At 52.6% G+C, this 23,384-nt stretch overlaps 7 protein-coding genes across 7 annotated transcripts; 3 read left to right on the forward strand and 4 right to left on the reverse strand.

Moving 5' to 3' along the window:
• Positions 1–79: 79 nt before the first annotated feature.
• CMQ_2283 (uncharacterized protein) lies at positions 80–1,341 on the forward strand (the record flags this gene model as incomplete). Its single annotated transcript, XM_014316241.1, has 2 exons — positions 80–940; positions 1,021–1,341. 2 exons carry the CDS (start codon positions 80–82, stop codon positions 1,339–1,341), a joined length of 1,182 nt encoding a protein of 393 aa, XP_014171716.1.
• A 1,216-nt stretch (positions 1,342–2,557) lies between these two features.
• On the reverse strand, positions 2,558–3,743 carry CMQ_2181 (putative phosphate phosphoenolpyruvate translocator protein; the record flags this gene model as incomplete). Its single annotated transcript, XM_014316139.1, has 2 exons — positions 2,558–2,983; positions 3,051–3,743. The coding sequence occupies 2 exons, from the start codon at positions 3,741–3,743 to the stop codon at positions 2,558–2,560; spliced, it is 1,119 nt and encodes a 372-aa protein (XP_014171614.1).
• Positions 3,744–4,809: 1,066 nt separating this feature from the next.
• Positions 4,810–6,298, reverse strand: CMQ_2470 (galactosyl transferase gma12 mnn10 family protein; the record flags this gene model as incomplete). The annotated part of the gene is made up of 2 exons (XM_014316428.1): positions 4,810–5,776; positions 5,841–6,298. The coding sequence occupies 2 exons, from the start codon at positions 6,296–6,298 to the stop codon at positions 4,810–4,812; spliced, it is 1,425 nt and encodes a 474-aa protein (XP_014171903.1).
• Positions 6,299–11,985: 5,687 nt separating this feature from the next.
• On the reverse strand, positions 11,986–12,611 carry CMQ_2137 (uncharacterized protein; the record flags this gene model as incomplete). Its single annotated transcript, XM_014316095.1, has 2 exons — positions 11,986–12,381; positions 12,582–12,611. The coding sequence occupies 2 exons, from the start codon at positions 12,609–12,611 to the stop codon at positions 11,986–11,988; spliced, it is 426 nt and encodes a 141-aa protein (XP_014171570.1).
• Positions 12,612–14,824: 2,213 nt separating this feature from the next.
• CMQ_2457 (nacht and ankyrin domain containing protein) lies at positions 14,825–17,861 on the forward strand (the record flags this gene model as incomplete). Its single annotated transcript, XM_014316415.1, has 4 exons — positions 14,825–14,993; positions 15,097–15,383; positions 15,431–15,650; positions 15,718–17,861. The coding sequence occupies 4 exons, from the start codon at positions 14,825–14,827 to the stop codon at positions 17,859–17,861; spliced, it is 2,820 nt and encodes a 939-aa protein (XP_014171890.1).
• An 855-nt stretch (positions 17,862–18,716) lies between these two features.
• On the forward strand, positions 18,717–20,856 carry CMQ_2117 (sphingosine kinase; the record flags this gene model as incomplete). The annotated part of the gene is made up of 7 exons (XM_014316075.1): positions 18,717–19,020; positions 19,103–19,129; positions 19,221–19,455; positions 19,523–19,530; positions 19,592–20,046; positions 20,103–20,435; positions 20,485–20,856. The coding sequence occupies 7 exons, from the start codon at positions 18,717–18,719 to the stop codon at positions 20,854–20,856; spliced, it is 1,734 nt and encodes a 577-aa protein (XP_014171550.1).
• Positions 20,857–21,174: 318 nt separating this feature from the next.
• CMQ_2426 (nucleolar protein nop52 family) lies at positions 21,175–22,195 on the reverse strand (the record flags this gene model as incomplete). Its single annotated transcript, XM_014316384.1, has 2 exons — positions 21,175–22,070; positions 22,144–22,195. 2 exons carry the CDS (start codon positions 22,193–22,195, stop codon positions 21,175–21,177), a joined length of 948 nt encoding a protein of 315 aa, XP_014171859.1.
• Between the last annotated feature and the right edge of the window lie 1,189 nt (positions 22,196–23,384).

Raw genomic sequence — 23,384 nt, forward strand, 5'->3', positions numbered from 1 at the left:
TTTCGTGAGAAAAAGCCCTTTCTCCTCCTTCCTTCCGGAGCCAGCCTAAGCAAGAACGGATACCGGGACTGCCGTGACGATGCGCCGAATATCGAGAGTACCCAAGCCGCTGGGCATGTGTGCCCCCTGCGAGGCTGCACAGCCCAGCCGGCGCCTGGCCGCACAGCTGCCCCGCCAACATCCTTCACGCCACACAGCAGCAGCAATATCATCAGCATCAGCGTCAGCACGGCCATTGGCCAGCCGGAGTACCTTCTCCACTGCGGGAATCCACGCAAGACCATTCAGCCTGTCGGCCACGCGGCTCCAGACGACAGGGGAAGCTCCGACGGAAGATGCGGTGGCCGTGGCTGCGGCTGAGGACGTCGAGCTGGCGGCAACAGTGACTCCGGTGGTGCCAGTGTTGGCCGTGCCGGGTCCAGTCGAGACAGCACCACGGCCAGGAAACGTGGGCGATGCGACATACGTACCGGCCGAGTCGGGCGAGGGGCTGGAAGAGGTCGGCGGTTTGGACGGTTGGTGGGAGGACGGCCGGCACTGGGACCCCGCGCTTGAGTTCCGCGGCTTCGGACCTGCCCAACGGGTCACAGACTCTGCCGCTCTTGAGGTTCTGGCGCGTCAGGCTGTCCTAGAGGCGCTGGCGGTTTGCAGCAGCAGCAGCAGCAGTGACGTGAGCCTGACGGGAGCCTGGCACCGCGGAGGCTCTGCTGCACGGCAGGCGGCCCTCAGCCTCGACGTGGATGTTGCTGAGGACGGCAGTGTCCAGGGGCTGCGTGGCGATGTGGCTGGCGTGGTGGCTGGTTTGAGCCCGGCAGATGTCGAGCTTGAGGACGGGGCCACGACGACGGCCCTGGACGCTGACGAGGCCCGCGAACTGGTCGGCTCCTGGGATGCCAGCTGGAAGCAGGTGTCCCTCGAGGATGCGGCGCTGAAGTTTGCGGTAAGAACGAAAGCCCTCCCTTTTCTGCAGTTCTCCGTGCGGCCTGTTCTGGTGGCTAATTCGTTTCCTTCTTTTCATAGATTACGAAGCGCATCCTACAGCTCACCGGTCACCTGCTGGCGGACGCACATCTTGTTTCCGCCAATACGGTCAGCGGACTGCTAAACGTGCTCGTGAGGCCGCCTAAGCCCAAGAAGCTGGCAGAGGAGCTGAAGGCGGACGGCACGCTCACTGAGCTGCCAAATGTGGCTGTCTACGGCCGGCGCGTGACGCCCATCGACAAGCACAAGATGGTCGGTCGGTGGAAGGTGATCGTGCAGGAGCTGGAAAAGAGAGACTTGCCGGTCACAGGCACGGGCAAGTACGACAAGTCCGTGGAACGGAAATGGGTGTACCGGTGATGGTGCCGCGAGATTTCTTGCTTGTACAATAGCTCAGATGAAAAAAAGGCAAGGACGTGTGCAATATGCCATGCCGTCCTTGCAACACAAATCCAATTTTATGACATTGACAAAACATGCCAAGGACTTCAGTTCGTTGTCCAGAGCAAACATTTGCCTGTTAACAGGCGCCACCCAGCAAAAGAGAGCGGCGCTTCAGGAACACATGAAACTAAAGTGCAAAACAACCCAGAGCGTTCCTTTCGACTCAGGAATAGAAAGCCCTGAATGCCCTAAATCAACAAGTCTGTCAGACCTACTGCGCAATAGTAATGGACTTTATGTTAAAAGACATGACTGATACTCTGGGTTTAACACAAATTTGCAGTTTAGCACAAATACGCAATCTCTTTTAACTAACTTATTTACAATAATAAACACTGTAAATTTTTTCTGATGTTCACGATACCAATATAAATCTACAGGCTATCCTATTTGAGCGACGATATGACAAGATACATTATGTCGTGGATACACGCACAGTGCCTCTATCGATTGATGTTTTTGCAGTATTATTGTAATGCTAAAAGAGCTTCCAGTACTCTTATTTACTTTCATCAGTTATTTCGAAAGCTATTTAATCTCATGCAACTTTGTCTATTCCAATAGATGGTTTAGCTGTAAATTTTGAGAACATCAAAGTGCTCTTGAACCCTTGCAATCAGGGTGTAGTCTCACCGGTTCATACATATGGACAACGTCCAACAGCACCCTGTCAGGAAGATGTCTCAGGATCACCCAACTGCACATAGCCAGACATGATCGGGATTGGCAACAACCAAAAGTTGACAGCGACCGGGACGATAGACAAGATCTTTATTTCCCTGCCACGTGCTTTAACCAACAAATATATTCAAGACAATAAAGGAGGCGTCAGCTCTCGGCCGAGTTTTGTTCACAAATGTTTAATACATTTTTATACAGCTAGACTACCACCGGAAGAGACAGTTTCCGATCGTCTCCCTTTTGCCATATAAGTACATGAAACAGGTCCCGTGAAATCGCAGTCTCGATATGTCCCTCCTCCTAACTAACGGTGCGATGCTACCCAAATGCGTATGCTAATTAAAAACAAGATAAAAATATACCACGACCATGCAAAGATCACCCTGCTTCTCAACCGACGCAAGCGCCACGCGCCCAAGCCGCCGCCTTCGTCCATCTGCGGACGAGGCACCTATCGTCGAGCTGGCGCCTTTGCTCCCAGCTCCACGACGCTGTACCAGGCAGCGCCGACGAGGGCAACAAACATGCCGATGCCGTTGGCCACGCCGACCTTGACGCCGAACATGGTGATGCCCAATAGCACGGTCAGGCTCTGCTTGACGTTGCCACAGACGGTCATAGTAAGGGCGCCAGTCTTGCGGTTGGTGCTGAAAGATGCCAGGTTGAGGGCGAAGGCGAGGGCGCCGTTGCCGGCCAGCGCCCAGAACATGTGCGAGTTGATGGGTACGACGGTGTATCCGTCTGTGATGCGCGAGATCTCGCCCGAGAGGACGGAGCACAGGAGGGCCTGGATACAGGCCAAGGGGGACATACGCATGAGGGACTCGAGAGGGGAGAGTGCGAGCGGGCCAGTCATGATCCGGTTGGTGGCAACAGTCTGGCACAATTAGCAGGGAAACAAATCGAGTCGGAAAGACGTCCAACTTCTTTCAGGCAGCACGTACCTTGGCCGAGGCCAGCAAGACGCCGAGAAAGGTGAGGAGAAAGCCGGTAGCAGTGAAGTAGTAGTCGCCGTAAGTGGCGAGGGCGACACCGAGCACAACAGGCACGAGCGAGAGGTATGTGCGGGTGCCGTAGGTGCGGCCGTAGCGGAGGCGGTAGATCAGCACGGTGAAGACGGGACAGGTCGAGCGCATGATCTGGTGGAAGGGGATAGACACCATGGCCAGCGACACGTTGCTGATGGCAATGTTGATGGTGAAGAGGACGGAGAAGCCGAGCAGGACAGACTCCTGCTGCCGTGACAATGCTGTGCGCGTGACCTTGCCGCGCATTCGCAAAATGTAGCAGCCGATCGAGGCCGAACCCGTGTGGATCGCCGTGAGCAGCCACGGATACGCGAACCGGCCGAGGATGCCCTTGTTGTAGAGCGTCAGCGCCACATTGCAGGCAAAGTATGACGCCAGATACGCCCACTTGCTCGTTGCCGACGCCGTGTACTCGGCCGCATCGAGCGTGGACGAGGCCGAACTGGACGTCGAGAGCCCCGAAGATGACGAGCTGCTGCTGCTGCTGCTGTTCTGCTCATCCTGTCCGTCCTTCTCAAAGAGCTTCTCGCGGCTCTCGTCGTTCAGGCTCTCGTGGCCGCCACCGTTAAGGTCGCTGCGCTGTGCCTCCAGATCCATGGGTCGGGCCATGGTAAAGAGAGCGAAAATCCGGGGTTGCCGAGAGGCTGAAAACGGGGACTGGGGCTGCGCGAACGAGTGGAGGGCGGAACGCGGAGGAACTCTGGACTGAACAGAACTATGGAAAGGGACAAAGAAGGACAAAAGATAGAAAGACGAAGAGAGAGAGTATGTGTGCGACAGAGCAAAGACAAGAGAGTGTGGGGGTTGATCGAGAGACGGATCGAGAGGATGCCGAAGATAGCGAGGAGACAGAAGAAGGCCCGAGTGAAAGCAGGGGCAAACAATCGAATGAAACAGGCAGACTGGCAAGGTAGAACGCGCCTCCGGAATTGTGACAAAAAGAATGAGAGGAACAAGAAAGAAAACAGTACAGACGGACGCAAGGTGGCTGCTGTATATTGCTCGGCGCCAAGTTTTTCTCCCACTTACCGTCACAGCTCGATTCGAACACAACGCGCAGAGGCGCCCTGATGCAGCTTACGGAACAAGGGCTTCCTCCGCTGGCAGCCACCGTGACCTCGCGCTAACAACCACTGGCTCACAAATACCCTCCCTGGGCCGTCGATCCAGGGAGCCTTTAGGGGGCAAGTGAGGGGATGTGCTCCACTGAACTAATTTCTGGAGGACGCGTAAGGTGCGTTTACGGAGCACAGAGTACGAGTACTACTCCTATCTCACAGAGTCACCCACATTTAAAACTAGATATCATCAACGTCTCTTGGCATCGGTCACCCAATTATTTGGGAAGATGTGACGCCAGGGATGCAGAAGATGCCGTCCTGTCTCGCTGCACATCCTCCCACATTCTTCACTATTGACTGTCTATTGTATAACGCTTGTTCATTCGCCTTCTAAACCATATAAATGGCAACCCCAGAGATACAGCAAAAAGAAAAAGCAGAAAAAGAAAGCACGCATGCCGTGGCGCCGTAATCCAAATGCCTCCCCACGGACGTTACCACATTTTGTGAAGTATAGCTTGAATTATCTTACAATCCGCGGCTCCGAATCCCAACCTGATGCAATGCTGCTGTGCTCGCTCTTGTCGGAGACGACACAGCTCCTGCCTTCGGACCTATTGCTGGCCGCTGCTTGTTTTTTCTGGTGTCGCTGCCACCGACTCGGACGCCTTCTCGGCCTCTGCTGTCTTCGTGCTCCCCTCCGATGCTTGCTTTTCCAGCGGCTTCTCCGACTTGTCCTTGTCTTTGTCCTCGGACTGTTTGCTGTCCTTGGACTTCTCTGTGTCTTTCTCGTTCGACTTCTCCTGTTTCGCCTCTTCTGACTTCGCTTCTTTGAACTTCTCTTCCTTTGGCTTCTCTTCTTTTGGCTTCTCCTCCTTGGGCTTCTCCTTGGCTGGCGGCGGTGCTGGTGCCTCGTACAAAGCTTTCGCTTTCGTCTCATAGTCTTTCCACCAAGCGGCTGTGGTGTTGGCCAGCTCCTCCGAGTACGTCGCGTTGTTCCACTCGGGCAGCATCTGCTCAGCCCGATCGAGCCATGGCGACATCCAACTGTCGCGCACGTTCTTTGTACCCGCAAAGTGCACCATCATATCACCTCGCATCACCTTCCACGACTGCACCTTGCCGTCTCGGCCATCGTCGTACACCTGTGTTGTGCCGTTGTCAAACGTCGCCTCTGTCATATTCTTGCTAAACAGCCACCGGCCGTCTGCGTAAAAGGCATTGTTGACCGGCAATGAGTTGAACCACCGCATCGGGACTTCAGCCCAGTGGTTCCGGGACTGGAACCGCTCGTGAACTAGCGGCGAGTCGGTATGCTTCAACAGAAACTGGAAGGCGCTCTGGTCCCGGAAGCGGTCGTGCTTTGTGCGATCCCGCTCGTAGATGGGGTAGGCCAAGACGGCAGAGAGGAAAGAGGCCGTCCATTTGTGCACACGGAGGGCGAAGGCACCGGAGTTGAGGCCATCCCAGTTAGACGCAATGACAATGTGAACGTCATTCAGGATGGCGCTGGAGTTGGGCGGGAGGAAGACCTCGAGCGGCGTGGAGGGGTTTAGGATGGCTGTGTCACCGTCGAACCAGCTGTCAGGAGATTGCGTTAGTTGTAGCCAGAGGAAGTGGTCAGGACGGGCGGGAGTGAGCTCACAAAAGCCATTCCAGGCGCTCAGACTCTGGCTTAAGCAGTTCCGCGATCATAATGGCCAGCATGTAGGCCGGCTTCGTGTAGGTGCCTGAGCCACGACGGAAGACATCGTTGTCGGTTAGGCTGCTAACCACCTCGTTGTCGGCAATGAAATGCGGATAGCCGTGCATGTCATTCTGGACCTTGTGGGATTTGAACGCGCGGTATACGACCGGGATGTCGAGGGCGTTCACGGCCACGCCGACCTTGGCCACACGGGCTGTCGGCCGGTTCGACAGCGTCGCTGGCTGTGCCAGAATCTGCTCTGTGGTGCCAAACTTGCCGTTGACCGTGTTGGGAGGGACGATGCTGCAGGCAGTGAAATCGATGCGCTGCAGGTAGCTCAGGCAGAGATAGACGAGAGAGACTGCTGCAAAGACGGCCAGAAGCCGAGTCGGCCGCTGGAACTGTTGGATCAGCATCGTTGGGGCGGTGGTTGTAGTGAGAGCGCGACGTCCATGAACGGCGACAGAGGGGAGATCTGCCAAGTCGGTTTTGGTTGTTCTTAAAATCCAGGCGGCGCCGGTCGGATGCAACGATAAACGGTTAGGGAAAAGGCGATGCGACGTCTACAGTAAGCAAAATAACGAAATGCAGGGGCACGGAAGGTTCGAGTGCTGTTGTACCGGTTTTAGGCGGTGACCTAGATAGACAAGGGATTTAGGGGAAATGGGGACGGCTGAAATCAATACACGAAAAGTCTCTTTGCGTACGGAGTAAGACGCAGCGGGAAAGGGCATCCCTTGTCTGGCAGGCAGGCACGCCAGCAGATTGATTGGGAAGGGAGGCAAGAAATGCTGGATCTTACTGCTCGTTATCATCGGAGTACTCCTTGCGAGCACTTGCCCCTTTGGATTGACGGACGCGAAAGGGCTTAACGCAGTACAGTACCGGAGCCAAGACGCGCGTTCAAGCTGCGGTACCGCTCCAGGTGGATATTATTTATAGCCTGCCAGCCATGGAAGGCGTATTCTAGTCCGCCTGCCCAAGAAGGCGCGGCAGGCAAGGCTGAGAGCACGGAAGGCCGGAGCAAAAAAAGCCAGCAGGGGCCGATCCAAGTGGTAGGCAATCTACGATGTCGCAGTGCGGACATTACAGCGAGTATACTGCACGATCGAGCAAATAGCAAGCGTTGTGAGCATGTTGGTCAGCGCGGGCAGAACGGATCCTGATCTTGTAAGGAGCGTGCTTGAGGAAAGGGTTGTGATACTTGTGGGAGGGACTGTTTAGATATGTGTAACGGCTCAACATGTGACAAAGATCAGCAAAGATCATAGGCATTGAAAGACCTTTACGGAGTAGCTAGTGAGCGTTTAGGCCGTCAGTTCGGTTCAATGTGCTTAGCAAAGCGGTATGCGCCAGCTAACTGCGAGAATGTTGTACTTTTGGTTTATTAGACGGTGCCCTGGTATGTATGCATATAATGTAGACGGCATGTTCTCCCGAGACGTGAAAAGCGCTGGAATGGGCACTAAGGGAGGCATGCCAGAAGCGACGCGAGTAGCTGAGTCGCTGTTTCATTTCTTGTCAAATACAAATGCATGCCAGTGGCATTACAGCCGATCTGTCAGGGAGATAGCTAACAAGGCGATAGATGCTATGGCCACGGTCGCCCCTTACAGCGGTGGGCTTACAGTGGCATCCGTGGGCTGGCATGTACTTAATTGTATCGGAAGATAGGCTCGTCTCATATGACCGAAAAAGAAACGTTCTGTGGGCCACATCTACCCCTTACTCCGAACATAGCATGTCTCGTCGACTGCTATGTAAGGCTGAAACGCGCAACCACCAAACGAGAAAGCCCCGGTGGGATTATAAAGAAATCGGTGCAAAAAATCGTTCGCTAAAAAGGTAGCCCGTCTGATCATCGTATTGCTTTCTCTGAGGCCGTTTCGAGAATCTCTCCATTAAGGGGCAGCAGAAGGCAAGGATGAAGATTTATGCTTAGGTTTTCTACTTTGGAGGCCTCCTCACCGGACAAAATCGGTGCCGTAATCAGAAGGGTGGGCAAAAATTCGACCCCCCTGGGACTCGAACCCAGAATCTTTGCCAGCAGGGTGCTGGAACCGGAAAGCAACGCCTTACCATTAGGCCAAGGGGCCGGTGTATAATGTTTTTTGACTGACGAGACTATAGATTCTTACGGCATACTGTACAGTTGCAATGAACGTGCGACTCTGTAGAACAGGTCTGAAAACCCCTGAATGCTGCGGGCTTTGTCACAACCTTTTTCTTGTATGATATAAGGAATCCCACGAATTCGAGTAGTCTAAAAAATAGACTGCTGTAATACGGGGAACTCTGTAACTCCTACTGAGTACTCCGTACTTTGGTGTCGTATGTCTCCGTGTTACACTGTTTCTTAGCTGAGTCTGCACTGTTCGATTGTCAACGTCCTAGCTTCTTCCATTGCAAGAAGTGTAGGGATTCCTGGGCACTGCTCCATCAAAACGTCGATACTTCCCAAGGTCTCGATATCACTACATCTAAATGGCTAAAATCTATGATTATAAGCCAGCAGTGACGGCAAAATTTCCAGGATACTGGTATTTCAGGGCAATCCCAATCGGACTCTGACTTCTACTGAGTAGAGCTCTGGTGTCAACAATCTGATTGTGTTTGAATGTTTGCGCTGTGCAATGGACGCGGGTGCTTGAAGAACTCAAGGAACAGGCGGTATGGTTCTTATAGGCTACTGTGACTAGCAGAGAGAGTCCATGGAAGCCAAAAGGGCGGCATGGTGCCTCATAAGAAGGGTTGAAAGCATTCTGGGTCTCTTAATTACGCTAAGAATATTTTCAGTTCAAAGATGATTTTGCTTTCGCTATTTGTACGATACGCCTTGAATAACTGGGTCAAAAGTTGTGAATAGCTGTGTCTAAAGCTCGTGTGAATAAACATTCATTAGTGAGATTGTCCATCTGTTGCGGTGTTCTCATGCACCGAGTTCTATCTTTTTTCGTAGGTCATTGCCCTCATCTTGTGGCACATCTGCCTTTTATAACAAGAGCAAGAACACTCTGCACACCTGTTCTCTATAACCTAGAAGTGGCCATCAACTCCGATCTCTGTAAACAAAATATTTTGAGTTTATTGATGTTTGAATCTGAAGGTCAACAGACGGGCTAATATGGCCTGAAGGTGGCACACGAAGACTGGGGAGCGGACATCGTATACTTGCTGTCTCGGTGGCCCGAAATACCAAGATGTTGTCACAGGAGCTTACGCCATGAGATATTTCTTGTTGCGTAAACGGCTTGGGGGTCACTGCACAGTAGATGAACAGTGGAACCAAAAGGCGCCGAGGAAAAGCCCCGAAAAGGTGTTTCTATTTAGGAAGTCGCGACTGAGAAAGTCTTTTCTCCGAATTTAATGTGTGTTTCGTTCTCTCAGAACATGGGGCTTAAACGCAAGCAGTTATAAATACAAACGTACAAAAATCATATTTTCTTTGATTTTCCAAGCTCAATATACTCTCATTTCACATGCCTGGCTTCAGATATCATGGCCTTCGCTCTCAATGCTCTGGCGAGACATGAAAGGAACCCCGACAAGATTACACAAATGTGGAAAGAGCACACAGACTGCACCGAAGTCCCATTGAGGAAAGCACGTCTCTGCAATAATACGATCATAAGACTGAATTCCGTCGTATTGAAATTAGATGGTTTCTTCTCTCCTGCAACGCACACTAACTACTGACTTGAACAGAAGAAGCAGGTGAAGAAGCAAGATCGGCAGCAACAATAGCAACACCAGCAACAACAACAAATTTAGCACCGGCACCAGTACCAGCACGATGCGGGCTTAGCTTCCGGTGGTTTTCGCCACGGTGTTCGCCGTGGTGACGGCGATGATGACGACGACAATGACGATGACGGAGATGACAATGGTGACGGTGACGGCAGCGGCGGCACAGAACTCCCCTGCCAATGTTTACGTCTCTTGCTCGTGCCCGGCCGCGTCTCCGTGTCCGGCGGTGTGTCTGCCCGCCCCCCCCCCCCTCCTTCTTATACGCTAATTCCTTCCTGTCCGGCTCCGCTTCTGGAGATACCACCGTGTCCCTCCCTCTCTTTCCCGGATATTCCTCCATGTCCCACCTTGTCTTGCCCGCCCCCCACTTCTTGCCCGCCTCCGGTTTCCTGCTCGTCCTCCCCACCTCCACCGTCTACAACTGGTGAAGCCTCCGCTATCAACTGGAGCAGCGTTTCCATAGTTTCTCTCATGTGCCTTGCCACCATCATCTCTGAGTGGCTCCAACGGACGCGGCCAACGAAGGAGGAGAGAGAAGAAGAAAGAGAGAGGAAGAGAGAGAAGGAGAGAGAGGACGAGAGCAAGAAGGGAAAAGGGAAGGAGAAAGACGCACATATCCGGGGCCTCTTCGTGATGTGCTGAACACAGAAACGTCCGGGTTTTCGAAGATCAAGACATTCGCCTTCGGCAAAAAGAAGAAGCCAGCTGACGTGAAGATGCTGGTTATGCCGAAGACGCCAAAGAAGGCGGCGGAGCAGTCGCCTGCGAAGTCAACTGGCAGCGATCATGGGCAGAAGAGCCCAGAACAGGGCATACTCCGCAACATTCGGAGTTCAGCTTCTGTCGACGACAGCGGCGGCGAAGGATATTCGCGCTAGTGACTTGTGCTTTCTTGTTTTTGTTTTTTTTGTTTTTAGTATGTTTTCACGTATGTACGTATGTATGCTAGCGTGTTTGGTTTTTTTGGCCTGCTTTTTTGGTTTTAAAGACATATTTACTCAAGAATAATGAGTGAAAGTTTTGGTCTGTTAGTGCAGTCGGCACACATGTACTTTTTGTTGTTCCACTACGGGCTTGACTCAAGTACGGAGCAACTGTAGGAGACGTAGACGCACACAAACTACTAACATAGAGACAGACACAAAGAAGCAGCGAGAAGGTAGACGCACCTCACAACAAAGCGTACACAACATTAAGAAAGTTGATGTGGGAGATGTTTCTAATTCACTGAATCACTGTAATGTTGTATTTTATGATCTAGGAAAGCCGTTTCAAGCCTTAGGCCAGAATTTTCGAATTATTGAAGCTTAAATGCAACAATGCGACTCGAAGTCAGGGTTTGCCTTCCTTTGAATATGAGGGGCACATCTCTGTTCTTAAGTGACGCCTGTCGTGAGCAGGTAATTTGCTATATAAAAAAAAGGTTTTGGCATAATAGTCCAATGGCGAAGACTCGGAAGAAACGATAAATAGAGACGTAATGTTTATTGCGAGTGACTGAGGATGTGTGCAAAGTTGGACGTGGGAAGAAGCGAGGGATGATGAGGTGTTTTGATTTCTTGCACCAGCACACAATATTTCATTCTACAGGCTCTTACAAAAGCAGCATAGTACGACCTAGAATTCCTACCCAAAACTTTTTGTATCACAGCCCAACAGTTTCTGGAGGCGCATGATCTTGAAAAACAATCACAGGTAACACGACAGAAGATGTCACACAATGTTGTGTGACGTAGGACCAGGAAGAAAGTAAAATCGTGCTTTACTAGGCTGGAACACATTTGTAATGGCGAAATATTGGAGTTGTACTCCGTAATGCACAAGTATATTTCATCCTGTATTGAATAAATGCCAGGGTGTCAAATCTCAAAAGCCCCCCCCCCTTCTGGCGACTGTAAAGCGATAGCCATGAATCCGGTACAAATCCAAGGTTGCTCTAGTCCATATACCCGGACCAGATTTGGCAGCAGACCTGCTTGTTAAGCGGAACGACGGTCAATTATCGCAGCATGTAACCAAAAGTAAGATTCTTTGGATGTCTAAATCGAGCCCGGCAGAGAGAAAAATTTCCCACCGTTCTTATAGTCGGCCAATTTACTAGAAAATGAAATAAGAGACATTGCAAGAATATGCTGAACTTCGGCAGGATACTTCAGGATGGCGTCAATAGGGCTGGAAATGGCATTCGTAGAGGTGGTAGCAACTGCTTGAATATGCATTTTGGGGACGCCAAACAGTATCAAAACAGAGCCGGAGATGATACCCTTGATGTAATTATCAACAGTGTCCCTTGTCGTAGGACTCAGTCTGTCAAAATCCGTCGCGACCCTGACCGCTGCGGTCGCTTCTTCGGCGGTCATTCCACCGATGATGTGTCTTGGCCCAACGCAGCCACCATTTTAACGGCATTGGTGATTGATATCACCATAGCGGGGGCGACTGTGTCTCTGTCTTCTTGTGACAGGTCATCGATAGCCTCGAGGGTGGCTTGGATGCATTCGGATATATTGGTGACGGTCTCGGCCACAAGATCACTCGATACGGCATAGGCAGCCGTGTAGATGACCTTAGCGATGGCTGTTGCAGGCCCCCCTGACTTTTCGGCGATGATGTCGGCTAGGCCCACGTCTCCGCTCCGCAAGCGAACCTCGCATTCGGTGTTGCGGGTGGTGTTTGTACAGTTGGAGGCCTCAGGCTCCGGATGATATGGCGGAGGAGCTTCTTGATCTTGGACCGGACCAGGGGGGAACCTCTATCTTCGTCTGTATCTTTATAATCACTCGAGTTTCGACCAGTTATTATCTGAGAAATGGCTATTGGAGAATTGGAGCCGAAAATTTTCGGTGCGTTTTGAAAAGGTCAAAATGGTGGGAAAACGACGCCTCAAAATCTGGTTCTTAATCTGGGTTGTGTCGATACAGTCATTGTAATATTGTGAAACCCAATTCTTACTCGTAGTGCCGCACTCTTCAGGTAAGCCATTTACCACCTGATGTGTTTCCACCGTTTACTTTTCGCTGACTGTCAGTACAAATATAAGAAATGTGATACTTAGATATGTGCCTGGAGATCGGGACGTCAAAAAATCGCAGCATTAAGAATCATGGCCTTCCATGTGCTATGCATAAGCTACCAGATCTTCACCAAACCCTGCTATCTCGACGAAGTAGAGCACTTATGCTGCACCAGCCATCCAATCGTACCTTACATTTAGACGGAGGTGCAGAACCCCGGATTTATCTGGTAGAAGGGGGCGGATTTATGTCACTAGCAAAAACTGCAAAAGAGCGTGTCTGACCTAAGACTTTCGCGTTGCTAGTTCTTGGCTAGACTTTGTGATTTAGATGGAATAACACTTGTGTGTTTATCACGTGGATATGATTACCCTTTGAGCGTACCGTAGTGAGAGCAAAGCGGTATGGTTCGATCAGTTTACGGCGTTCTAGTTTGCAATAAATGACTAGGACAGCCGCCACCGGCACATTGTATCGCCCATCGGTTATCATGTAACGAAGCTGCAACAGGGAGAGACGATAAATAGTCGTATACGCCTCCCATCGTTTGCAACCACGAAAAGGCAGAATTAGTAGCAGTGTTGGCCAAGAGCAGTCATCGAACTCAGGGTGACCCTGGTGAAGCATAGATGTGTTGCTCTATTCACAGGAGCCTTATTTTCTAAACTGGTCTGCCCTACTAGAAAAAGTGACGTCCTCCTACTCCAGCATATTGTCACACCCTAAAGCTGTCGTGGCCGGGCCACACCAGCTTCAGCCTGACTGTCGTCCAACAGAGCAAGACCGATCGATTAGCACCAGTAGGGATAAGGATGGCGCCAACGGACCGGTCCGAGTTTTATGGCGTTTTAACGCTAGAGTGTGTCGCTGTAAGTCGTGCGATTGTCCATGCAATGGCGCAGGATGAACTCGTTGAGTTGGCCCATTGAGTTGGCCGTGGAGCGATATCAGATAGCTGGACTGTGTTGACATATATCGGCATCATTTGGCTGTACATATCAAGAGTTAGAAATGGCGGGAACGAACTCGACGCCACTTTGGGTGATGGCTCGACCACGAGACAGGAGGTATCTCTTTGTTGAAACTAGAACACAAGTGAGACTGAAAACGATGACAAGAGCGCCATGTGACTGGCGGGGCTCGAAGATTCAAACTGCATATGAGGAATTACACTTATTGGTCGTTTCGGTGACGATAATACTTCTGGACTAGACTGTTCTGCATGGCTTATTTGTTGAGGTGTGTGCCGAAAGTTGTTCGGAGGGGCTACCCCTCCACACTATACTTATCACATTGTCTTTGCCGTCGGGCTGAAAACTCTTAGGAAACTTTAACAATTTGTGAAATTCACTTTTTTTTCCATTGACAGCTGAGAGTATATTCTCCCCATATTCATCGACAATGTGGACGGCAGTCGACGTCTTGGTTCTCCTCTTGGCAATAGCTTTTGGGTGGTTGTTGCGGTCAACGTCTTCGACTGGTGATAACCATGACTCGAAACAGTCTTTAGCTAGTGATCATCGTGGCTCCAACCCTTCTTTGATCAGTGATAGCGACGTTTCGAAACCGACCCAAGCCAGCGACATCTGTGACAAGCCGTCTCGGATTGAAGATGGCCGAGTCCCGAGACCTTTGACTAGCAACGTCCATCAGTCGAGGCCATCTCCGGCTAGCGATGGCGGCAACTCGAAGCCGTCACCGATTGACGTTAACCATGACCCAAAAACTTCCTCGGAAAATAATAGCGACGAGTTGAAATTGTCTCCAAAAAAGATTGCGTTTCGTGTACGAGGCGTACCTAACGACTGGAATCGGGTCGCTCTGGAATCTTTTCTGGCAAAAGACAGCCCCATGGCCGGGCCAAGTATTCAGTCTTTGGTCAAAGAAATTCATGGCCGCTCGCAGACTGCAACGGTTTCCTTCCAGAAGGTCTCAGAAGCTATTCGGACAGCCCAATCCAAAGGTTCCTGGGAAATTTCTCTTTCACAAGGACTCGTGCTTGACACTCATTTCCACGGTGTCACAACTCTTTATGTGCCTCCCTCTCCAGACTACAAAGTCGAGTAAGTAGGCGGCCTGGTTTGAATTATAGACCGTGTACTAATGCCAGCAAGTGTGATTGCGATCTCTGGCCTTGGCGGGCACGCTTTCGGATCTTTTAAGCAAAGGTCCGGAGAGCACATGTGGCTACGAGACGCCCTTCCACATCACATCACCGAAGAGGATAACCGATCGCTGGCGCGTGTTATGACTTATGGCTACGACTCACGACTTTTGAACAGCGACAACTTTCATAATTTGGATGACCTCGCGAAGTCCTTTTATGACAGCTTTCTGGTCTTGACTAATGGTCGAACCTTTCGGCCGATCATCATCTTGGCCCATAGTTTGGGAGGGCTAATCGTCAAGCAGGCAAGTTTATACACATGATACGCTAGACGCTATTCTTACAGACTGGCAGGCACTTATATCACTGTCGATTACCAAGGATGAGGGCTACCAGGCGCTCTTCCAAGCGATGTATGGCATCGTATTTTTTGGAGTTCCAAATCATGGCATGGATATCAGTTCCCTCAAGCCGATGGTAGACAACAGACCTAACCGATTTCTACTCGAGTCGATTGGGCCCAATTCGCAAGTCCTTGGCCAGCAGTATGGCGATTTTCAAAAAGCCTTAGGAAAAGGCATGTTCGAGGTCGTCTGCTTCTACGAAATGGTCGAGTCACCGACAGCTGTTCAGGTACGTCTACCCAAGCATCTGAAGTCGGTATATGCTAACATATGCAGGGCGAAAACGGTGTATGGAAAATGGAAGGGCCTCCTGCCATTCTCGTAGCTCCCGAATCAGCTACACATTGCCGGCATTGGGAGGAGGGGGAGCAGTACAAATGCCCCATCAATCGAACTCACTCAGAAATGGTCAAGTTTGGCCCCCAAGACGCAGAATATGAGAAGGTTCTCCAACGAGTCAAACGCATTGTCCAAAAAGCGCCCTTTTGCGCAAAGAGTATGTAACTAAAGCGCCCCTGAGAATATTTCGGTTGTATCTAGTTAGTTGTATTAAAACATTTTAGCCCCGATTCAGCCACGGCTTTCACCAAAGGAGCAAGAATGCCTACACTCGCTAGCCTTTTCGGAGATGAACGCCCGCGCCAACGACATTGACCCAGCCGTCGAAGGAACGTGCAAATGGCTACTCGAACACAGGAACTATACGGCTTGGAAAGCTTCCGCTTCAAGCCTACTCTGGATCAAAGGAAAGCCAGGCTCGGGGAAGTCAACATTGCTCAAATACGCCCTCAAGAATCAAGAAGCTTCAGCTAGAGGCAATGACCTTGTCTTATCATTCTTCTTCCACGGTCGCGGAGCAGACCTCCAAAGAACACCTCTTGGCTTCTTCCGCTCTCTTTTTCACCAGCTTCTTAGTCGGGTCCCTGCTGCTCTATCTAGCCTAGTTGAAACCTTTCAAAAAAGGTGCGAGACAATCGGCCAAGTAGGAAAGTGGCAGTGGCATGAAAAAGAGTTGTGGGAGTTCTTCCAGTCCTCTCTTCCGGCTGTTGTTGAGCACCATTCTGTTTGGATATTCGTCGATGCTCTAGACGAGTGTGGCCAAGAGAATGCAAGGAATCTCATTGCAAAGTTTAACTCCTTGCTCAAAGCTCTTCAGTCCTCGCCTTTCACTGTCAAACGCTTTCACCTCTGCTTCGCTTGTCGCCCGTACCCGGTTCAGACTTGGAACGACAATCTTGACCTGTGCCCCGAGCATTATAATGGGGGGGATATCGCAACTTTCGTTGAGGCCCAGAAATTCTCACTCCGTTTGCAAGCAGCAGAGATTCCGACCCTAATCACAAGTCGAGCCTCGGGCGTCTTTATGTGGGCGCGTCTTACTGCAGAGAGGGTCAGGAGCCTTGAACTCGAAGGTGCTGGGCCGAGGGAGATAAAAGACGAGATCGCTTCCATCCCTGAAGAACTTGATGCTTTGTACGATGGCCTTGTCAAAGGTATGAAGTCGGCCTCCACTAAGCTAATCTACTGGATCTGCTTTGCCACACGGCCATTGTCAGTGGATGAGCTGCGCTGGGCCATGGTAGTTGATGCCGACTGCCAATATAACTCATTGCAAGCCTGCCGCAACGCCAAGGATGTACTGGACAACGACCAGCTGGAGAAGCGGATTCAAACACTCAGCCGGGGTCTTGCTGAGTTCACGTCGTCTTCCGATACACAGGTTGTTCAGTTCATCCATCAATCTGTCAGTGACTATTTCCTGGACAAAGGCTTGTTGGCGCTTAACGGCAACTCAATGCCGACCGAACTGGTCATCGGCAGAGCACACTTTCAGCTGTCCAGAACCTGCATACACTACTTGGCGATGGAGGAGATCGCACTTTGCGAACTTGACGAAGTGTCCGCCTACGACTTGAAATTCAAGTTTCCTCTAATACACTATGCTACGACCTCGTTGGTACCACACATGAAGCAGACCGATGACCAGGGCATCCCTCAAGAAGATCTTTTTGATTCACTATCAGACGACTTTTTGCGCCCATGGACGCGCATTTACCGAAGAATAGAGGAGTATTCAAACAACCGTCCACAAGAAGATATAACCCTTATACACATTGTAGCAAGATACGGTATCTTAGGGTTGCTTAATGCTGCTAGAAAATCCCTCTCTGAATACACTACGAGCATCAATTCAATAACTAAAGATGGCCGGACGCCGTTGTCGTTGGCTGCTGAAAATGGGCACGAGGCTGTGGTTAAGCTACTGCTTGAAACCGGCCAAGTCGACGTTGATTCGAAGGATACTGAATACGGCCGGACGCCGTTGTCGTGGGCTGCTAAAAATGGGCACGAGGCTGTGGTTAAGCTACTGCTTGAAACTGGCCAAGTCGACGTTGATTCAAAGGATGCTGAATACGGCCGGACGCCGTTGTCGTGGGCTGCTGAAAATGGGCAGGAGGCTGTGGTTAAGCTACTGCTTGAAACCGGCCAAGTTGACGTTGATTTGAAGGATATTGTATACGGCCGGACGCCGTTGTCGTGGGCTGCTGAAAATGGGCACGAGGCTGTGGTTAAGCTACTGCTTAAAACCGGCCAAGTCGACGTTGATTCGAAGGATGCTAACGGCCGGACGCCGTTGTTGCGGGCCGCTGAAAATGGGCAGGAGGCTATGGTTGAGCTGTTTCAGCGGTATGCTATGGATAGTTGACTGATTTGTTTCTACTTTTTTTGCTGCTTTAGTTAGGATGTGTTACTATGGATGTTTGGCTATTTCCTGCTATGTAGAAATATGACTCTGCTCTCTTACTCCTGTATACTTTCGAATTCTGTGATGTATTTTACAAGTGCATGCCTGGTCCAGTATTGCACACTATATTCAGTGCCTTATGCTTGTCTAGTGATGGTCAACTTGGCAATCTTTGGCGTAATCCCAGTCCCGGGATAGTCGTTACGATCAGACTGTCACTCCTGTTTACTGTCGGGGTATCGCCAATCTGTGTATTACATGGAATCAGGCCAGAGAGAGGCAATGCCTGCAGCGGTGTGCGTAAGCTGTGGTCTGCTGTCGGTTAAAGTCAATCGAGATGGGAGAGTATGGAGTTGAGTGAGTTAAGATTAAGTACTCTATATGCAATATCCCGGGACATCGCCAATAGCGGGGCTCTTCAGCATAAGTCCGACCGTTCCGGCTGTCAGACACAGTGCCAGAAGAATGGTTCGGGAAACCCCACACGTGCTGCTACTCTCGTCTTGAGTAAAAATAAAACGACGCGGAAAAGGCAACGCGCCTTGTCGGACTCACCATCTGATTCCGCTGACCGCCCAGCGTGCCTCTCTTTTTTCCCGTCTTTTTTTTCCCTTGTTGTCTGAAGATGCGACCGCCGGTTACCGGAGGCTTGCTGTTTGTCGGATCGCCCAATTCTCTGTCGTTGTAGCGCACTCGGACTCTCTCGATCGACTGCTTCCCTGCGTCACTTTTCCCACTTCCTCTCGCTCTTGGCCAACTCTTGCCGACGCCACACTCGTGTAAACACACCTCTGCCGCTTCACACCCACCACTCGAATGGCCTCTCTGCCAACGCCACCGCCGGAAGCCGAGCCGTCCGCAGGCTCCTCTGCCAATGGCAAGCTGGTTCCAGCAGCCTCATCGGCCCCGATAGCCCACGACTCGGACTCTTCGACGGCCGGATCCAACTCACCGCTCCTGGGCTCCGGGGCGCCGTCCGTGTCCTCGTCGACTGCGGCCTCAGCCCCCCGCATGACCAACCGCCAGTCGCTGGCCGTGTCCTTTGACAAGACCGTGCTCAACATGCTCAAGCTGGACAACTACGACCTGGATATCCAGGAAGACGTGCTCGTCGTCGTTGGTGCGTCGCCTCTCCCGTGATGAAACTACTATGCGCCAGTCTGGGCTGGTTGCTAACCTCGACGGGCATCCGCCCACTGCAGACAAGGAGAAACGCAGGAAGAACCGGCGTACGTGTGAAATTTTGGCCTATCCAGTAGGGACTGCCTGTTTCCTTTGTCTCTCTCTCTCTCCTCTGCTTCTGCTAATCTTTGTGTTCAGGCAGCAGCGGCAACACCTCTTACCGCCGGACGATCCCGCTCTACAACGTGCTCTGGGCCGAGGTGACGGCCAGCACGACGACGCCGCCACAACAACGACTGGTAGTGGACTTTGCCGACCGGCTCTCGAAGACGCGACTGCACGTGGCGCAGCTGGTGGTGCCGGTGATGACGGGGCCGGATCGACCGACACCGGCGGAGGTGGCCACATGGGCAGAGCTGCTGCTGTCGCGGGCGTACGGGCCTTAGAAGTGCCGATGCGACGACGGGCGTACGTTCTGGTGAATCCGCATGCTGGACCAGGCGGCGCAGTGCGCAAGTGGGAGACAGAGGTACGGCCGGTGTTTGCGGCCGCGCGCATGGACCTCACAGTGGTGACGACGACGCACTCGGGCCAGGCGACGGAGCTGTGCGCGGCGCTGGACATTGACCGCTACGACATGGTGGTGCCGTGTTCGGGCGACGGGCTGGCCCACGAGGTGTACAACGGGCTCGGGCGGCGGCCAGACGCACGACGGGCTCTCGCTCAGCTCGCCGTAGCCCATGTTCCCTGTGGCAGCGGCAATGCCATGGCCTGCAATCTCTACGGCACGCATCGGGCCAGTCTGGCAGCGCTGGCCATCGTCAAGGGTGTCGTGGCGCCGCTGGACCTCGTCAGCATCACGCAGGGTGACCGCAGGATGCTCAGCTTTCTCAGCCAGGCTGTCGGCGTCATTGCCGAGGCCGATCTCGCCACCGAGCATCTTCGCTGGATGGGCGAGGCTCGCTTCACCTGGGGCTTCCTGCAGCGCTTCATGGCCCGCCGCGTCTACCCGTGCGACCTGGCCGTCAAGGTCGAGATCGCGCACAAGGACGACGGTCCCGGGCCCATTACGCGCAGCAGCGCCAGCTCGAAAACAACCGGCGCAAAGAGCAGCAGCAGCAGGCGAGGCGGGGGGGCCGCTCCAAGCTCGACTCGTCCGAGGCCACCACAGCCACCACAGCCACCACAGCCACAACTGCCACAACTGCCACATCAGCCACCACAGCCACAGCTTCCACGACCAACACGGCCTCCACATCTGCCACCTCCACCAAGAGCGAGAACGGCAAGCTGGCGGCCGACGACGACGGCCTGGGCCTGCCGCCGCTGCAGTATGGCACTGTTGAGGACGAGCTGCCCGAGGGCTGGGAGTTTGTGCCGCACGACAAGCTCGGCAACTTTTACTGCGGAAACGTGAGTCAGCCCCTGTCTCTGCTGCCACATCTGCTGACCGAACGAACAGATGGCCTACATGGCTCCCGACGCCAACTTCTTCTCGGCCGCCCTGATGAGCGACGGGCTCGTCGACCTGGTGACCGTCGACGGCGACATTCCGCTGCACAAATCGCTCGGCATGATCACGTCCATCGACAACGGCCACTTCTTTGACAACCCGGTCGTGCGCTACAGCAAGATCACCGGCTACCGCCTCGTGCCCAAGAACCAGGACGACGGCTACATCAGCATCGACGGCGAGCGCATCGACTTTGCCCCCTTCCAGGCCGAAGTGCACCGCGGTCTCGGCCGTGTCATCGCCAAGCGCGCCGACCGCTACGAGGCCCCCGGCCCGCGCAACTGGGAAAAGGTCACCGCAGCCGAACGCATCATGGCTTGAAGGCTTGCGGTGTCGTTGCAATTCTTGTCCATATACACACATACTTAATCCTCTCTAATCCATGTATCTAGCAGTCTGGCCTGTTTCTCTGTATTCTGCCCCCTTTTTTGTCTGTCTCTGTTCCGTGGAGGGCACTTCTTTCTACACACAAGTACAGTATTATACCATGTATCAACAATACACACACGTCGTCGCTTGGGCAAACATGCGGCACTGCTAATCTTTTTCTCTCCCGTTTTCCTGGCCCGCTGTTGTTTACTGCTCCCGCATTGCCTAAACGCCAATACAATATGCCATAGCTATAATCACAACCATGCATCACTCGAACCCGTCCCAGCTTCCGTTGTCTGCCATGTCCTCGTCCTCGTCGCTGTTGGCCTCGTCCGCGCTCTCCTCGGCTTTCTCGTTCCACGGCAGCCGCTCGTCGGTCAAGGCCTCGCGCGCGTGCTTGCGAACGGCTGGCGACCTCGTCTGCGCTGCCAGCGTCTCGACCAGCGCATTGACGTTGCGGACCAGAGATGGCCGGCCGGCTGCATCGCTCGCTTCTGTCGCCTCTGTCGCCTCAGCCTCGGCCAGCAGCCCCAGCTTCTCGGCCTCGTCCACCCAGATGTCCAGCACGTGCATCGCCAAGCCAACGGGGATGCGCACCGTCGCCTGCACCCGCTTCCGCGTCCATCGCTTCTCGCCGCCATCTTCCAATTGGTCCTCATCCTGGCCGTCGTCCACCGGCGTCTCTGCCTCTGGGTTTAGCGGCCAGTCCTGCAGCACCGACAGACCTGCCGTCTCGGCCGCCAGCGACTGCACAGCCGCCGCTTTCGCCTGTGTCTTCTTCTGCTTCTTCTTCTCCCCTCCCACGCTGCCTGCCATCCATGCTAGCTGTGCCGCCAACACCCGCCGCACCAACAGCAGGAATTTGTCCATCCGCAGCACATCGATGCCCGTCGTCCACCGCTGCGCCATGATGGCCCAGAACCCCCGCAGCCACGCCACCGTCGAGGCGTCTGCTAGCCCTACGGCTGCCGGCAGCCCCGCCAACTCGTCGCACAGCCGCTGCTGCACTGGCGCTCGGTCCGCCATCCAGAGCGCATAAAACAGGCCGGTCCACAGCTTATGTGCGTCGAGGAAGCTGAGCGGCACCGACGTCGAAGGGCCGGCATACTTTGTCGACAGAAATGCCTTGAGCGTGTCGAGCGACTGTGTGCGCGTCCTGCGGTCTGTTGGCCCAGAGTCTGTCAGCAAAACGCTTCACATGCACTTCGTCTATTCTCTTCCTCACAAGCTACTTACCGCTGGAGGCGAGGTTTTTGATAAACGGCATAGAAGCCGCTGAGGATGCCATTTTGAATCGTCGTCGCAGTACCCAGGGTGGCCTGTTTATATCTCTTTGTTTTGCGTACACCTGCAGTTCGATCGTCAAAGCGCAGAACCCCAGAAAAAAGTTCAAGAAAAAAAAAACCGATAACAGGATAGATAGCGAGAACGATACTATTTACTGTGGGGCACTCTCGAATATTGTTGTATCGGGGCGCGCGAGGCTGACAAGCCTCACCTCAGTGATAAGAGATTCTAAAAAAGAAGACATGACAGAGCAGGACAGACAGAACGGGCAGGTTCAACGTACCATTACAATTTTCCCGCATTATCGAAGCTTATTACGTCGCGCTATTGCTGCACCATTTCATACTCGTTTTCGTTTTGCATTTTCCGGTTTTTTTTTGTAGCTTTTCATCTTTTTTTGTTGTCTTGCTGCTCTTTGCTTTGGATCCAGATTGGCTACTCCGTACATGATCGCTGATTTCGCACGATTGATGATCTGCTTTCTCTGTCTCTCCCCGGTTATTGTACACTGCACCTGTCGAGATGTCCGTAAATGCACGGTAAATGCATAAACGTACTGCTGAAAGATGGAACCAAAGATGCTCCAAGCTGTTTGTTGTATTTTCAAATAATATTCGCAAGAACACGAGAAGCTCGTAGATACGATTTTGAAACATTATCGCCGGGCGGATGCTGAAAGAGCAGCCGTGGTTCGAACCGGGTCATCACCAAAATGCTGTTTATGTCAGTCACAACTGGGAGATGGCAGAGAGGGAAACAAGAAGGGTTGCGTCTGTAACCACTTGGCCACCCGTCATCAATGTCTACAGAAAAGCAGGTTTAATTGGGGGATATATCTCTTTTCCCACCTGCCCCTGCCATATATTCCATTTGGGAAGTTGAGGCTGGGATCGCTCCTGTCGCGGAGGCAAGTGCACGTGTGGAAGGAGCTTGTGCACTAACACGGAGGCTCCTACCCTTGTCTGGCCTTGTCCCTGGAGTACGGCTCGTCCTGCTCCTTCGCCATCTTCGCCATCTTCTAAGCGAGCAGCCTGGCCGTTATTGAGCAGCTGGATGTCATGCCATATCAGAGTGAGGTAATAATTCACAGAGCATATATGGACATGGCCAGCGAGCTCTTCCGGGGTTTCAGGCGAGATTACATCGCTGTGTTCTTTGCCAAAGGCGGAATGGTGACTATTTGTACAGAG

This window comes from Grosmannia clavigera, assembly GCF_000143105.1.
Source record: "Grosmannia clavigera kw1407 unplaced genomic scaffold GCSC_156, whole genome shotgun sequence".
NCBI classification, from domain to species: Eukaryota; Fungi; Ascomycota; class Sordariomycetes; order Ophiostomatales; family Ophiostomataceae; genus Leptographium; species Leptographium clavigerum.